Source organism: Aspergillus wentii (assembly GCF_001890725.1).
Source record: "Aspergillus wentii DTO 134E9 unplaced genomic scaffold ASPWEscaffold_3, whole genome shotgun sequence".
Lineage (NCBI taxonomy): Eukaryota > Fungi > Ascomycota > Eurotiomycetes > Eurotiales > Aspergillaceae > Aspergillus > Aspergillus wentii.
Window position 1 is genome coordinate 4,197,039 of NW_024467834.1, and position 15,404 is coordinate 4,212,442.

A 15,404-nucleotide genomic window follows, 5' to 3' on the forward strand; every position below is an offset into this window, starting at 1 on the left:
TGGAGGGTTCAACTGTGTTTCATGAGATCTGTGGTATGAACGGACTGGTTAAGCCGATTATTGAAGCGGGTGTTGATATAGAACTACGGGACTCGAATGGGCGTACACCCTTGATGAGAGCATGCGATCTATCTGACCGATTGGAGCGAGCAATGTGGAAGGAGTATACAGCTCTTCAACTGATCCAGATGGGAGCGAATATTCACGCGGTTGACAACTTTGGATCAACGGCATTACATTATGCTATACAGTCTAGACTGCGCAAGACAACTGAGGAGCTATTGAGATTGTCTGTGTCTGCTACGAAAAAGAATAACGATGGCCTATCACCTCTCCACTACGCCATGGACAGTCCTCCTCAACGTGAAGAGGATAAGCATGCCACCGGATGGGCTATTGAGGCTCTCTGGAACGCTGGTGCTGATCCACTGACAAGGCTAGCGGATGGTCGAACAGCACTCCATTGTATAGCTCCATGTTTGATGCAGTGCACATCCGTCTGCAAGGGAGAAGGCGATGAAGATAAAGAAGTGCAGCAGAAGCTCATCCATACTAGACAGCTATACCACCGACTTGTCGAGGCAGGATGTGACCGTGAATCCCGAGACAATCACGGTAATACGCCGTTATTCGCATATGTGTCAACAGTCAAAGTACGCTCGGGGGAATATGCACTTCTCCATCCTCCTGACGTGGAAGATCATCGAAAGATACTTACAGAGAATGACATCCACGCTGTGAATCACAATGGCGATACCTTGCTGCATGCCATTTCCCGACGAACTTCGTGGGAAACTGATGAGGGCGGACTAGATCTCTTCAAGCTTGTGGTGGAATTAGGAGTGAGTCCGCGCAAAGAGAATAAAGAAGGCGTGACTGCGTTGGATGTAGCGGCTGCGTGTGGGAAAGATGATATCATTGCGTTGTTTTCCAGGGATAATCATTGAAGCTGTATCGGGGTCTTGATCTTATTAAGGGATCTGGTAAGTGGACAGGGCAAGTTCTTAGAAAGACAGGGCACTGAAGAAGTCCCACATAGAGTCGGGAGGATATCCTAGTAGAATAAGATCAGTCTATGGCTTCCCCCATAATTTACCACCATGCATAGAGAATTTAACTATTATTTTAATAAGGAATTACGTACTACTCGGCTCTGTATAGGTATCTCGATAATAAAGGACTAATAATTAATAATTATAGAATATATCCTCTATACTAGTAATGTAGTAATATTGTCCATCTAGAGCTGCTATTATTATTACCTTTACTGTTACTGATAGGGTTATTTCCTTATTTCCTACTATTACTATTAGAAATGTTAATAAGACTAGTATCTACTAGTAGTAGCTAGAGTCAAATATAATCAAAGAACTCTGAACTCGGTTCAGCTTATGGTCATGAAATTTCGAAACATTCAATTCACGCACAAAGAGTTTTTCTTGCTTAAGTAGATTTAGAAAGGTAAGAGAAACCTTAGTAACGGAAGGATATAAGCCAAAGAGTTTAGCAAATGACAGGCACCCCTTAAATACATCTCTCAGGTCTTTTCTTATTTTATATATACAAGATAGAAAAGAAAATGGTCATTTCGGTCTCTCCTACCGTCGATATGGCCATATTATTTATACAATGTGTCTGGGCTAGAATGAAAAGCCTCAAAGCCTATTTCAAATTCAAATAGTTGGGTAGGCTTCTTCAGGATAGAGTCTCACAGGGGGACTAGTTCTGCGTCAGCTCGAATCAAGAAATAGGGAAAGACTAATGCACACACGATTCTAATCGTTTTCCTTGGATCTGCATTGTGGCGTGCATCAGATACATGAACCTAGCATGCATTTCTTCTGTCCTTTTATTACTGTCACCAAATTAGAAGCTAGTTTTGGAGGTGAATGAGTGTCTTCTAGCATCAAAACTTCCTCTTCGACCCTTAAACTTTCTACTTTCTATGATTTCAGAACCACTTCCTTGGAAACTACCCACCTAACACTCCTATCCTCTGTTCGTTTATTTTCTTTAATATATTTCATGTCCTCCCAATGATTCTTTGTCTGTAGACCTTCAGCTTCTAGAGTATTCCAAATCACTCGGGCCCAGGGACTATATCATCCCACCCTGGTCAGGGCTCGACGGATGTTAATACGGCGGAAGTTCCCTGCACAATGGATAATACAGCCGGCTTGCGGAGTATCGAGCCGAAAGTGGATTTGAATAACCCAAACGCAGACATAAGTGCGGCTACAAGGTTAGCTGGAGGGGGGGGGGGGGGGGGGGGGGGGCTTTTTGAACCCAGGCTTTACAAGTTTATATATTTGTATAACTGGGTAATAACCTTGGCAGTTGTCTATCCAATCAAAACAAACTGATCCCAACTGACAAGTAGATGGACAGATCTAGAACAATAGACAGTGTAAATAACCAAAACTAACAAGTTTGAAAAGAGAATAATATTGTCCAATGGGTTTGAATATACAGATACCATGGATTGTCTAATATATGCATGATAGCCTTAATAAAGTCTCTAACGTCATGCATGTGTGTTTCTGCGATGTCAAATGATTAAACTGAGTACAGAATGTAAGGCCACCTGACAGTGTTACCATGTACAGAGAGAACTTGGCACTTTACAAGCCAAGCTATTAGTTCTGTGCCATTATTAAGAGACTACGTTCAAATATGCGGAAATGCAAATTTTACTTTTTATCATTGACTTTGGTCAACTACATTCTCGTATGAGCTAATTCTAGACTTCGAGTCTACAGATTGACCCGAATGTATACGACCGAGTGCTTGTAATTCAATCCAGGAATTTGCCACACCTCAGGTATAAGAATGCCCTGGAATATTTGGATTTTGTTTTATTGATACCCCTTTCTCAGGATATCATAAACCCTTTGTATAGCTTCCTTACCATCTACCGCCATTATGAAGACTAAAGCTTGGGAGGTCCCCGAGGTTCACGACGTTGCAGCTGGGGACAAGGAGGCAAGGGGATATGTACGAGCCTATTTGCAACGATTCGGTTATTTGGACCGATCCAGGGCTCCCGATCAGTACAGCTTCGAGGAGGATGATAGTGCCGCACTGGGCCGTATGCAGCGATTCCTGGGCCTGTCTGTATCCGGCCAATATGATTCCGATACAGCCGATGCGATGAAGGCCAAGCGATGCGGTTTCCCTGACACCCCCAATTCTATTGCAAGTTTTTCCCTGCGAAACGCTTGGCCTCGCCGACCTCTGACCTGGAAACTTGTCAACCTTGTCCACCCAACTGTGGGTCTGTCAAGAAAACAGATCTACGCGTCTCTCAAGGCAGCCCTTGATAGATGGGAAATGTTTCTACCCAGAGATATGTGGTTCGAGATGATTCCTGATAGAAACAATGAAAATGGAAATAATGTCCATGGTATTGATGATCCAGATGCCGCTGATATGCTCGTCAAATTTGCGAGACAAAATCATGGTGATGGCGCCCCGTTCGACGGTCCTGGGAATGTGCTCGCGCACGCCTTCTTCCCGCCTCCTAATGCCGGTTATCTCGCAGGTGACCTGCACTTTGACGAGGACGAGGACTGGACTCAAGAAAATTTTCTCATGCAGGTTGCTCTCCATGAGTTTGGCCACTCCCTGGGACTTGCGCATTCAGCGGACCCGAATGCTGTCATGTATCCTTTCTTCAAAGGAAGGTCAGAGCTTCAAGATGATGACATCGCGGGTATTCGGGAGCTCTATGGTGGCTAGGGTGATTTGAAAGTTGAGTTTATGGTTAAGTACTTTTTTTATTTCATTTATATTTCAATTTTTTCTTTTGGAAAGCCTAATATTGGACGAACTCAAGATTGTACCATGAGGTCTTTTTAGTCCTTGCAATAACATGGTTATCAGCTGCATCGCGAACGTAAATAAGCCCTTAAGCTTGTCATCTTTCCTACGGACATAGGATTGTCGTTATATGATTATACAGCAGAACCTAGTGTCTTCCTATCTGTATTTCCTGGATTGCTAACTGAATACAAACCGAAAATCTTGGCTGGGAGGGACATGACTAAATATTTTCTTTTACTCTTGTTCTCCGGTATTCTGGCCCAGCCTGTCAAACCTAACCTTAAACCCAACCTGAACCCGCCTTCGTTTGGATTTGGGACCGAGATCTAGAATCCGCCATCTTATCGTATCATTACCTCACTCTGATCAAACACCATCAAGTACTCATTTATATCCTACGGTCAGTACGAAAACAGCAAGGAACTCGCAAGCCAGAAATTAACTGGCAACAGCCATTTGCAGCGCTCGGGCTTGCCGTCCGCCAGAATACTAATATAATTTTTATAATATTTAGGTTTTTTTTTTTTTTTTTTTTTTTAATAATAATAATAATAATAATAAGTAGCTTTATATGCCTCATTAACACATTTATCATGATTTTTAGATGATTTAGGCATTTTGGGCGGTTTGTATAACTTTAAACATCCTAAATATTTATTCTTTTCTATGCTGAAAATTCCTTTATGCTGCCGACCACCCACTAGCGGAGGCGGTGGGTGGTCGGGCCGCCACTAACACACTTTATCTACAGCCAACTTCTCTGAATCTCGGGCCAGGTGCGACCATCGGGCCAATCACATTATTTGTGCGGGGAACTGTCAGCCTATCTGTGTTCAACCCATGGCGGTCGGCGAGATCCAGTTCCGTGCATTTTCTTTTCTCGCTTTCAGCTCCCATCCTTTCCCGGACCCTCCGCCGCTGGGATGTACTGTGATGTAAATCTGGGGATCGGGTCATTGTACCCGGCCAGCATCAGCGGGCATATCGATGCGAGCAGCAATCATTTTTCTTGATGATGAGAAGAGCAGTGATTGCAAGGATATAGATCCAATGACTATCTTATACACATCTTACTTAAAAAAGTGCAACGATCTCGGGAAGAATCAACCGTGCTCCGGATTCATGGCCAGTTTGTGTAAACTCGTTCAGAGGTATTCTCTAGTCAGCTATCAATTTAGATAGACAGCTGCCAAGCTCATTTGATAGTACAAATGTTGGGGCGGAAAGAGGAGGGGGGGAGAAAGAAAAGAAATGTAAAAAATACATGGCCAATAACTTCATCAGCAGGTAGTTTTGATCTCGATTAAGATTAAAATGTATTATGTATCTAAATATGCCAAACACGTCCCAACTGAGGTTCGTCAGCGAAAATCTTAGGCCCATTACCACTCTTCCAGGACCTCAATTTAAATCTAGGCCTGGTATGCGTTAGCGGCTATTTTTTTTCCCCGGTTATTCTAGGAATGCCCTGCGGCTTGCACATCTCCAGCTTAGTTGGGAAATCTACCTTCGTATTTTTGAATTACTGATTGTATCTCGTTGGGTATGTCTGCGGGTGTAATGCTCGATGAACAACCAAGAGTCTTGTCAACAATGGCAGGCAGGGAATTCTACAAAGCAGTCAGTCGCATTTTCCATGGATAGAGCACCACACAAAGGGATATATAAGGGGTACGAGAAACACATACATCATAAAAATCAAGAAGAGTCTTTAGGAAGTCCACCGCGATGCTCTCAGCTATTCCGGGAACTTTGGCAAGAATGCTCGATTTCCCTACCAAAATACCGAGAAGTGCCATATCAACTTGATGGAACTATCTCAGGCAGTAGACTGTCAGTATCTTTCACTACTAAAGTTGGTAGTTGGGGCACCCTACCCCAGCATAAGCGTTGCAAATTTGTCATCGATCTAGATCAGGCACATTATTGAAAATGCGGCCTAGTCCTTCAAGGGGAAAGGTTATCAGGAATTGCAGCGATAAGATTATTTTTGCTACTAAGAATAGCCTGGATTAATGTTAGTGCATATTCAAATAGTAAAGCCATATACTAAACAAACCTGGCCTATTTTAGCAGGGTCCTGAGTGTTCAGGAGGATACTGCTCAGGTTTCTAGCACTCTCCGTAAGAAAGTCAAGCTTTTGTACAACATCAGCACCGCTAATGTCCTGGGCATACACCGGGGCGGAGGCTGCCAAGAGGGCAGTAAGGGCAAAGATCTTGAACCGCATTATAATCAGGTTGTCAAAGTAACGATACTAGGAAGAGAAAAAGTAGGGGAAATATGAATGGATAAATGAATGAACGAAAGCTGGGGGCATGAAGAGCATCTTATATATACACAATTTTCCCTCTATACTTGCTTGGACTACCGCGGACCCAGCTGAGAGAGAGGGAGATCAGCGCCACACGCCTTCTAGCTGAACAAACCCTCTGATAATGAGGATCATCGCTATGGATCTTGACTATTGATTCTCCAGGCGCACTATTTGTTACCTAGTAAGAAATAAGCCAACAAGCTTGGGAAGTACAATCCCCCAAAGCTCTCGAACTGCTAAGGTACTTTAGGTGCAGTCCTGACTGTTGACCCTAGAAGCATGGTGAATAGGCTTTGCTTTTAGAATAGTCTCCAGATAACTCTATTGAGAAGACAGCTAGCCATGCGTTCTTCGAGGCCAAAAGATCACCCCAAAAATGTAGGCTAGTCCGATGATTCCCACCACCACACTATATGCAATTATTGCGCCAGTCGAAGCAGATGAAGTGGTTGTTTTTGCAAGGTGTAAACCTAACCCACCGTTAACAACACCAAGGACTATGATAGAACGGCCAAACCATCGATGCGTGTAAGCAAATACACTCTTCCTCCCGGTTTTGTGAAAGTAGCTGTGTTGAAGAAAGCCCATGGCGGGTTGGAAGAGGATAAGGGCCGGGACAGCCACCATCCCGATTATAGGGTGATAGTTATTTATCAAACCAAGGCTTTTTGCCAATGAGATCCCAAGACCAAATCCAGCAATCACCAATGCGATCGTGAATAGTTGGAGGGCAGCATGAATATCAACTACCCTTGAGTATGGAATAGCATGGAGCATAAACGCAAACATGGGGAATAATAACCCAAACACCACTGTCATAATAACAGCATGGGCGATTCTCCGATTGTTAAGGGAACCAGTGGCAGTTGTCATAATTGCATGTCCTGAACCTTTCGTATTGTTTGAGCTGACGAACGGATTATCAGACGTGCCACCGACTGCATTTTGAAGGTTCAGAGCTGCAACCCCGGAAGCGTCATGTATTGTGATTGTTGAAGATACGCTGTTAGAGTTGAGTGGCCTCCCAAATTTAACAGCCCAAATCCATGGACTCGACGAGCTGGTTGGATCTTCACTCCCACCAGGCCATGTAATACAGCTGTCACACCTGATGTTTGCAGTGATCATTCCATCGCTGATTCCACTGCCACTTAAGACTGATATCTGGGCATCGCTGTTAAAAGTTGGCTCAGTATGCCCTCTACCCCCCAACCGGGGAGACACGGTAATATTGGTGCCGTCAACAGATGAATAGACGACAAAGATATTTGCTCCTCGCATCTGCGAACCTTGGCCCCATGCAAACCACTGAAGGTTGCTCGTAGATTTCAGCTGGAAATAAATCGGCCCCGAACCGGAAAAGGCAGTTATTCGGGGTATATTCACACTGTAGCTGATGGAATTCTGCCCAGGAGGCGTGAAAGTTTCTAACTGTGCATATGCTGATATAGACATAAAAAGCCAGAGGCCAAGGTATGCGCTCGACATTCTTAACATGATGGCAGGGTGCGCTGCGTCTGTTGAGAGGAGAGCCGTGCTATTATGAGTACTTAATATACTTTGCTTGGATTTGTTATGTAGAGCGCATAACAGCGGGCGAGAAGCTGTGTCATTCGATGACACTTATATTAGGCTCTGGTGTGCCAGATGATCAAGCACTGGATGTTCCATGGGACACCTCCATCATGCACTCCTAAGCCACTTATTTGCGGTCGCATCATCCATCTTAGTTCGAACCCTTATTCCTATTTATGGACATTCACGCGCGTTCTCCTACACATATTCTCTATTAAGAGCCAGTTATGTATATTTATATTAAATGCTGTTAAACTCTAACAACCTCAAGCTTTATCCTACATTAAGATAGGTTTGCTCATGTGGCTTCGCGCGGCGTTCATCATCTATGAATAGTCCTTGTGTGACCTTTATTCTCCACAGGCCGATCTCGAACCAATCTGTGGCACTGGCATGTCAACGGCCGACTTCTATCTTTTTTAGACAACCCTTATATCGCAGAACTTCCTATAAAGCTACTGTCCCTCTGATTCTTAGTCGCATGGATTTTATGCACCCGTACCCGTCAAATTTCTCATTCAACCCTGTGGCAACAATGTTCAAGCAATACTTGTGCACATTTTTGCTTTTCTGGTTTTCTCTTGTTAGTGCCCAGGATAAAACTTCTAGCAGCCCAGCAACTACTTCAACTTCGAGTGCTATCCAAACAGTCGATGTCGGTGAAGACGGCTTGACGTTTAAACCTGATACTATCAACGTTGCTCCCGGTGGCAAAGTCGAATTCCATTTTTATCCAGGTAGTCATGGAGTCGCCGAGGCCTCATTTACCAAATCGTGCCACCCGCTCAGTGATACTAGCTTTTTTAGTGGATTTATAGATTCTGCTTCTGGTGAATCTGTGAGTGTAACCAAATTTCAATCAGTTGATATAATCCTAACACAATAGACCACTGTCTTCACACTAACTGTTAATAACACGGATCCTATCTGGTATTACTGTCCCAGGACTGGACACTGTGAAGCTGGAATGGTTGGGGTCATCAACCCCCCGTAAGTGTCGATGGGCTAAATACCATTGGATAGAATACCTAACCCTCTCATTAGCACCGCTGGCCCAGACAGTCTTGATGCATTCAGGTCGGCAGCTTCGAACGCAAATGGCGACAGCGCGCCAGCAAACGTTCAAGGTGGCATTGTCGGTCCATCAAATCCTACAGAAACTACCACCTCTGCCAGTGCCACAAGCACGACTACGAGCGGTTCGGCCACTACAACTACCACCGGCAGCCCGACCCCTACTGCCACTAATGTAGCAGGGAAATTGCTATTTTCAACTGAGATAGATATTGTGTTCATCCTTACCCTGGTTGAGGTCATTTTTATGTTGCTCATCTAGGTTTAGTTTCAGGGTCAATATTATGATTCCGGAAATGTTCATAATCAACCATTCTGACATGTTCTTTGCGAGAACTCGGCAGCCTGTCTCTATGGGAAGCTTTCATATGACTGATTTAATGACCTTATACTTCGATTGTATCTTAGCTAAACTTAATAATACTGGTTTTAGGAATTTGAAACAAACAGAAACTGGACCACTTCCCGGTCGCCGCCACACCACAACTTGATAATTTGATAATATATAGATCTGAGATCCAGATGGGTATAGGAACGATAGTCCAACATACACCTCAATTTGGCTTTTCATTAAAAATGTCTTATTGTTTCTAAGGTTTAGTCAGGATTGATGTATGGTATAGTAGCCTGGTCCGCCATCACTAACCCCCCTCAAAAAACGTTTTAGCCTTCAAAATCCCGGGCGTACTCAGAGTTGATCCTGACTTATGCTATTAATGTCGGCTTTGCGCTTAATTCTATTGAGGGACAATCAAAGATTCAATACTATGTCTAGCATCATAATTTCTCTCCTACGGTAGCCAGCTCAGTTAGAACACAAAGTGCATCACTGTAGGCAGTACCAGCAAAGGATATTTCATAACGTCGTCGGAATTGGGATTCATCATCCAAGAGCACTGTAGAATCCAGAAACAAGTGGGCATCTCCATCGGCGGCTAGTCCAGAAAATCAAGGGGCATCAAAGCGCATCGGAACCATGGGTTTCAGCCGAATTGAGTACACGTTTACTATGTAGGGACAATTGTGATAAATGTTTATTCAACTTTTATTTTTAATGAGGCAAAGAATTGGCAGGTGACATAAATGATCAAAAAGTTACGTGAATTTTCAACCAACACCTACCAAACCTTAGTATATGCCATACCTGGATGTTCTGCAAAGTATTTTACGTACACTTGACGTAGATAGGATAAAACTTGTTTATTAATTTAGCAAATTTTGGTTTTCGGAGCCCTTTTACGCCAATAGCGAATACATATAAACGAGGATGAAAGATCTAGCTCATGAGTTGGCTTGGACAAAGCCACCTGATGTCCAATGCCATATCCTCCGCAACGAGCCATAAATAGCACATCCACCCGGGCTCTATTCGACAGAAGAAAAAAATCTCCAACCGCTATTTTATAGTATTTCCTCCTTCCTAATAATTAGCTTATTCCATTGTTCCCATAAAGAGACCAATGACAATGAAGCTTGCCATAACCCTCCTAGTGACCCTGCCATTATTGGTCAGCAGCCAGAAATGTGGCGGGGCACATATTAAATCCGGTCAAGCAACTTGTACCTGTAACCCTGATGGCAGTATTTCCTGCAGTTCATTCCAAATCTGCGGTGTCGGCAATAACAATGCGCAAGCACAAATTACTGCTGACTTTACTGCTACTGTGACTTGCAGAAACAAAGGAGGCAATATCGTTGAAGTCAAGACGCAGAACGTCCCTGCCGAAAACTCTTCACCAATCCTCAGGCCCGATAGAAATGGTTGCTTGACGGTCCCATCGCTGTCTGTAACAGCGCCACAAGACCAGGATTTCTTTGATGCTGCAGTTTGCCCAAACGGAAACTGGGAGAAGTCTCTCAGAGGAAATCCCACGACGACTGGCTTCAGCTATGATGTATTTTTCCCTAGCTCTGGATGTGAATTTGTCTCGATCGACACATGTGCTTGATGAAGTGCAACTTTTCAAAAGGCGTATTCTTTGCGACAAACTGGAGAGCGGTGCAATGGTCAATTCCATGAGGACGAATTTTAGCTATAATCTTGTCTGGTTTCATATGTTTGTTTATCTAGCTGACACATGTGTTTGATTGAACACAACTTTCAAAAGTAATATTCTTTGTAATTAACTTGGAGGGGAGAGGTGTAATGGGTAAAGTGATTCCTTTCTAATTATGGGCCGTGTCGGCGAATTTGTCTTTTCATTCAAGTCTATTAAATAATCACCCATTGATCTGATGAATGGATAAGTTAATACAATGAATGATAGACCTTCCTATAGTAAAGTAATACCTTCTTCCCTACCAAAGTTAGTGCCCTGTTCGATTGCCAGTTCCCTTTCACGAATTATTAAATTCCAGCGGAGTTGTAGTTGTACGGAATTTATTTCGGAACTATCAAGTTCACCACGATCAGATATTCCTCGGAACTTCTGTTCCGACCTCATCTAGAATATTCGGGTAATGGAATATATATCTAAGATACAGAGTACAGTATCAAAAACAGTAAGTCTGTAGTTACAGCACCATGTCCATCCACCGCTCCACCGTCTGGGTCGAGATCCCCAACATCACCATCGCCGAGTTGATGCAAGACAACGTTGAAAACACACCACCCGACAAGATCATCTACGAAGAATCCCACACCGGCAAAACAGCCACATACGGCGTCTTCCACCGGCGCATCCGCCAAACAGCCTACAACTTGGCGAAAATCGGGTTCCAACCGGGCCAGATACTCTCTATCTCCGCGGGAAGCAGTATTGAGTATATACTCGTCGCGCAGGCTGTGTGGTATGTAGGTGGTGTGGTTAGTTTGATCAATAATAGTCTCCATCCAGATGAGTTCAGACATGCGGTTGATCTGGTGAAGCCTGATTATCTTGTTGTTGATGAGAGTCTGTATACCAAGTTGCCGGGTGTGTTGGAAAGGTCGACGCACTGCAAGGCACAGTCTATACAGATCTTCTCGATCGGAAAGATTTCACCTTCCTACCCACCATTTCCAATCAACACCTCCCCATCCCTGAACGAACCCGAACTCGCCCATCCCATGCCCCCAGGAGATCCATCCAAAACATGCGCCGCAATCCTCCTCTCCAGCGGCACAACCGGGCGCTCCAAAGCCGTCATGCTCTCGCACACCAACCTCGTGGCCGCATGTTACCAGCTGCGCACACATAATCCGTCAAACTGGAACATCCACAATCGAGAGATCTTCTTCCCGCCTCTATCCCACGTCTACGCACTATACGTGTGTTTCACCATGTGTGCCTGGCTGGGCATGTATGTGTGTCTCATGCCGCGGTTCGAGCTGGAAACGTACTGTCGGCTTATGAGTGAGAGAAAGGCCTCGATAGCCAGGATCGTCCCGCCGATTGCGAAGATGTTGGCCGAGAGGAAGGAGGTGAGGAAGTTTGAGTATCCGTGTCTGGAGTATTTTAGTTGTTCGGCTGCGCCGTTGCATGTATGTCTCTTGTTGATTGAGTGTGTTTAGATGCTGATTTTTGTAGGAAGATACAGCTGCGAAGCTGAGAGAGGCGTTTCCGGGTGCGGTTCTCGCTCAGAGTATGTTTCTTCCTTCTATCAGTGATGAAAGCTAAGTATGTATAGCGTATGGATGCACCGAGTTATCCGGCCCATGCATCCAAAGCGGTGCCCGAGATAAAGATATCCTCACTTCATCAACTGCAGCCGGAACACTCATCGCCAATAGCGAAATCCGCTTTCTCGATACAGATGGGAAGGATGTTGGCGCGAAGGGACCGGGCGAAATTACCTGTCGGGGTCCGAATGTCATGATGTATTTCTCTGTCTATCTATGTTTGATATCAGTGCTGACGGTAGTAGGGGCTACAAAGACAACGCCGAAGAAACAGCAAAGGCGATCCAGAATGGATGGCTGCGGACCGGTGACTTGGGCTTTATTGATCAGAATGACTGTTTGCATATTTACGACCGCATCAAGGATTTGATCAAGTACAAGGGGTGAGCATTCCATCTATCTATAATGTATACGATACTAATTGTGTAGCTTCCAATTGGCCCCGTCTGAGCTAGAAAACATCCTCATCCTGCACCCTCTCGTGCAAGAAGCAGCTGTGATCGGCATCTGGAGTGAGAATGAAGCAACTGAAGTTCCGCGTGCTTTTGTTGTTCTTAAATCGAAAACAGCAGATGTGTGTGAGATTGCTGCATTCGTGGCGAGTCGGGTATCCAACTATAAAGCGCTCCGAGGGGGAGTGGTGGTGGTAGATGCGTTGCCGAAGAATCCGACTGGAAAGGTGTTGAAGAAGCAGTTACGAGTGGCAGAGAGGGAGAATAAGCTGTAATTCAAATATTTGCAATTGTGGTTATTAAAAAATGAATGAAGTTAGAAAAAGAAAAAGAAAAAGAAATGACCAGACTGGGGTTCGATCCCAGGACCTTATCGGATTCAGTTTGAACTGTTAACGATACGTGATAACCAACTACACCATCCGGCCAATTGTTGAATCTCCGTCTTCATGTTTGACTACATCAGAACGGAAAAGGGATATCCTCGATGCTGTTCCAAAAATCCACTCCCATCGGACTCAATCCACTCTCCAGCTGGCTCATCAACGCACTTCCTTCGAAACCAGGCGACACCATGAATGTGAACGGGTCGTAGTCGGGGAATGGCGTCGGTATTTCTGTATTTTGGCTATTATTATTATTATTCGTGTGAGTCGTGTCCTGCTCGTCTGGAAAAACAGCAGAATGTAAAGCGCAAATCGCCCGTTTGGCCGTGTCGAGAGTCTGCGAGAATTGCACCAACAGTCGGTACGAGAGACGGAATGATTTAATCATAGAGGATTTCTCATCCTGCAATGATGGATCTTGAACAACCGACATTAAATGGTAGATGCACTCAATCAAGGCCGTGCTGAAGAAGAACCCGCATGGTTTGATGCTCGGGCAACTGTTGGTGAATGCTGCGATCGCTTCGACGGTCTGCGATGCCAATCGGGCGCATAATTGAGCTGATGGATTGTGTCTATCGTTTTGCAGTGGATTGTGGCGGATGGTCAGTCGTAATAGATTTGTTCGCTGGGCTGTCAGTACTATATATATGAGGTTATCTATATGGGTCTTACAATATATATCGCCAACCGACGGCGGATCTGCGGCTCAGTCTCGGGCATATAAACATGGAGCATGCCAGTTTCCCACGTAAGACTCATTGGAAGTTCTCTTTGCGAGTTCAGAATGCGCGTATCCATAATCTCTATCTCCTTCCAGTCTGACGGTCTCGCTGCTGCCGCTGCAAAAAAGGTATCCCATATCTGACTCCACAGTCGGGCAAGATTAATCAACGCCTGCATATATTCATATGTCGGTTGTACAGTTGGGCCATTTGTTATCTGGTGGAACTCAGATACAGCCACTTCACTGTCCCGGATGATGTATGGACTCCCTAGACGTTGTGCGATTTTCCGATCGAGAAAGTATAGAATCCACCACAGCATTTTGCGATGGTCGATCTCTAGAGGGGTGAGATTCTCCCATGATCGCTGGTCATTCAATCGGTCTAGCATCGCCAGCTGCGAGGCTGTCGAGATAGCCTGGGACGCAGCTTGAAGCAGTTCCGACTGCATGAGATACTCTGCACTCAGAGCATGATACCTCACAAGATCTATATCCACGTATTTCGGAGAAGAGCAGTACTGGATCAGTTTCCGACCGCGCACAAAGATAGACCATCCCGGTCTGACGTCTTCAGTGTTCTCATATGGACTGAAACACTCTGCCACGGCAATCATATTGCACAGTAAAGCGACGGTCGAATGATGTCGAAAATCCACGTCAATGATATGGTGGTGTTCATCGTAGCCGAGTTTCTCCAACACACCCAACACACGACCTTCTGTTTCTTCTCTATCTAGGAAGGGAAAGAAGGAGTCCAGATCACGAAAGTATACATCCAGCAGACTCTTCATCCGACCCGGCCGAGGGAGTTCAACGGCAAACACCCGATTGAGTAGACTCTGTCGTTCAGATGTTCCGGAGAGTGGTTTACTCGAACATACTAACTCCCGTAATGACTGCAACTGTGATGCGAGGGATATACCCCGTGATCGCCGTTCAACGACATCGTATGCGTCTGTGTCTTCATCCAATCCTCGGGTTGTGTCGACAATATCTGCCATTGACGATGGGGCGGACCATTCTGTCGGTGTAGTTGGTTTGACGGGGCTCTTCTTTTTGTGTCTTTCAAAGTCAGAATAGCATATAAAATGAAGTGAAGACATACTGAATAGCTCCTTTTTGTCTGCCCCGTCGATTCTTGGGCATATAAATACAGGGAATTCCCCTTACGCGGCAATGAAGACAGACATCGTCTCCAGAACACTACATCGTTAGTACGATCCATATAATGCTAAGGGGTGACATACCTTGACCTTTCGCCGTTGACAATCCTGGCTATACTAATCAGCATCGCATCCATATTCCAGCTGAAAAACACACCATGCACGCCCAATATATTTCGCCCTCTTCCTCGTATCCTTCTTCCCATCCCCTTCTTGCTCCGGTGACTGCGACGGCTGCGCATTTAGACTCCCCGGTATGCCATCATCAAATAATAGAGACTGGAATA

General features: G+C 44.8%; 7 protein-coding genes and 1 non-coding gene across 8 annotated transcripts; 4 read left to right on the top strand and 4 right to left on the bottom strand.

Moving 5' to 3' along the window:
* Nucleotides 1–2,733: 2,733 nt before the first annotated feature.
* ASPWEDRAFT_472563 (uncharacterized protein) lies at nucleotides 2,734–3,889 on the top strand. Its single transcript, XM_040836930.1, has one exon. The coding sequence runs from the start codon at nucleotides 2,923–2,925 to the stop codon at nucleotides 3,736–3,738; it is 816 nt and encodes a 271-aa protein (XP_040691625.1). The 5' UTR covers nucleotides 2,734–2,922; the 3' UTR covers nucleotides 3,739–3,889.
* A 1,880-nt stretch (nucleotides 3,890–5,769) lies between these two features.
* Nucleotides 5,770–6,052, bottom strand: ASPWEDRAFT_171404 (uncharacterized protein; the record flags this gene model as incomplete). Its single annotated transcript, XM_040830783.1, has 2 exons — nucleotides 5,770–5,829; nucleotides 5,882–6,052. 2 exons carry the CDS (start codon nucleotides 6,050–6,052, stop codon nucleotides 5,770–5,772), a joined length of 231 nt encoding a protein of 76 aa, XP_040691626.1.
* Nucleotides 6,005–7,857, bottom strand: ASPWEDRAFT_39656 (cytochrome and DOMON domain-containing protein). Its single transcript, XM_040835149.1, has one exon. It carries the CDS (start codon nucleotides 7,625–7,627, stop codon nucleotides 6,476–6,478), a length of 1,152 nt encoding a protein of 383 aa, XP_040691627.1. The 5' UTR covers nucleotides 7,628–7,857; the 3' UTR covers nucleotides 6,005–6,475.
* Nucleotides 7,858–8,151: 294 nt separating this feature from the next.
* On the top strand, nucleotides 8,152–8,799 carry ASPWEDRAFT_39658 (cupredoxin domain-containing protein). Its single transcript, XM_040835150.1, has 2 exons — nucleotides 8,152–8,552; nucleotides 8,601–8,799. Exons 1-2 carry the CDS (start codon nucleotides 8,196–8,198, stop codon nucleotides 8,706–8,708), a joined length of 465 nt encoding a protein of 154 aa, XP_040691628.1. The 5' UTR covers nucleotides 8,152–8,195; the 3' UTR covers nucleotides 8,709–8,799.
* A 1,308-nt stretch (nucleotides 8,800–10,107) lies between these two features.
* ASPWEDRAFT_39661 (uncharacterized protein) lies at nucleotides 10,108–11,031 on the top strand. The gene has a single exon (XM_040835151.1). It carries the CDS (start codon nucleotides 10,255–10,257, stop codon nucleotides 10,735–10,737), a length of 483 nt encoding a protein of 160 aa, XP_040691629.1. The 5' UTR covers nucleotides 10,108–10,254; the 3' UTR covers nucleotides 10,738–11,031.
* A 281-nt stretch (nucleotides 11,032–11,312) lies between these two features.
* On the top strand, nucleotides 11,313–13,116 carry ASPWEDRAFT_171407 (uncharacterized protein; the record flags this gene model as incomplete). Its single annotated transcript, XM_040830784.1, has 5 exons — nucleotides 11,313–12,251; nucleotides 12,298–12,352; nucleotides 12,398–12,587; nucleotides 12,635–12,772; nucleotides 12,819–13,116. 5 exons carry the CDS (start codon nucleotides 11,313–11,315, stop codon nucleotides 13,114–13,116), a joined length of 1,620 nt encoding a protein of 539 aa, XP_040691630.1.
* ASPWEDRAFT_39662 (fungal specific transcription factor domain-containing protein) lies at nucleotides 13,100–15,342 on the bottom strand. The gene is made up of 5 exons (XM_040835152.1): nucleotides 15,275–15,342; nucleotides 15,202–15,229; nucleotides 15,060–15,157; nucleotides 13,903–15,016; nucleotides 13,100–13,855 (listed from the first exon to the last, which is right to left on the bottom strand). The coding sequence occupies exons 3-5, from the start codon at nucleotides 15,098–15,100 to the stop codon at nucleotides 13,304–13,306; spliced, it is 1,707 nt and encodes a 568-aa protein (XP_040691631.1). The 5' UTR covers nucleotides 15,101–15,157; nucleotides 15,202–15,229; nucleotides 15,275–15,342; the 3' UTR covers nucleotides 13,100–13,303.
* ASPWEDRAFT_t93 lies at nucleotides 13,183–13,269 on the bottom strand. Its single transcript has one exon. It is a non-coding gene; the product is annotated as a tRNA-Val (tRNA).
* Nucleotides 15,343–15,404: the final 62 nt, after the last annotated feature.

What these genes read in the sequence shown, in the direction of transcription:
- ASPWEDRAFT_472563 (XM_040836930.1), top strand. Translation starts at nt 2,923, where the DNA reads ATGAAGACTAAAGCTTGGGAGGTCCCCGAGGTTCACGACGTTGCAGCT.
- ASPWEDRAFT_39656 (XM_040835149.1), bottom strand. Translation starts at nt 7,627, where the DNA reads ATGTCGAGCGCATACCTTGGCCTCTGGCTTTTTATGTCTATATCAGCA.
- ASPWEDRAFT_39658 (XM_040835150.1), top strand. Translation starts at nt 8,196, where the DNA reads ATGGATTTTATGCACCCGTACCCGTCAAATTTCTCATTCAACCCTGTG. An exon ending in ATTCTGCTTCTGGTGAATCT is followed by an intron (nt 8,553 to 8,600) that starts GTGAGTGTAACC and finishes CTAACACAATAG; the next exon opens with ACCACTGTCTTCACACTAAC.
- ASPWEDRAFT_39662 (XM_040835152.1), bottom strand. Translation starts at nt 15,100, where the DNA reads ATGCCCAAGAATCGACGGGGCAGACAAAAAGGAGCTATTCA. An exon ending in AGACAAAAAGGAGCTATTCA is followed by an intron (nt 15,017 to 15,059) that starts GTATGTCTTCAC and finishes TGACTTTGAAAG; the next exon opens with ACACAAAAAGAAGAGCCCCG. An exon ending in GTCGGTTGGCGATATATATT is followed by an intron (nt 13,856 to 13,902) that starts GTAAGACCCATA and finishes CTGACAGCCCAG; the next exon opens with CGAACAAATCTATTACGACT.
- ASPWEDRAFT_39661 (XM_040835151.1), top strand. Translation starts at nt 10,255, where the DNA reads ATGAAGCTTGCCATAACCCTCCTAGTGACCCTGCCATTATTGGTCAGC.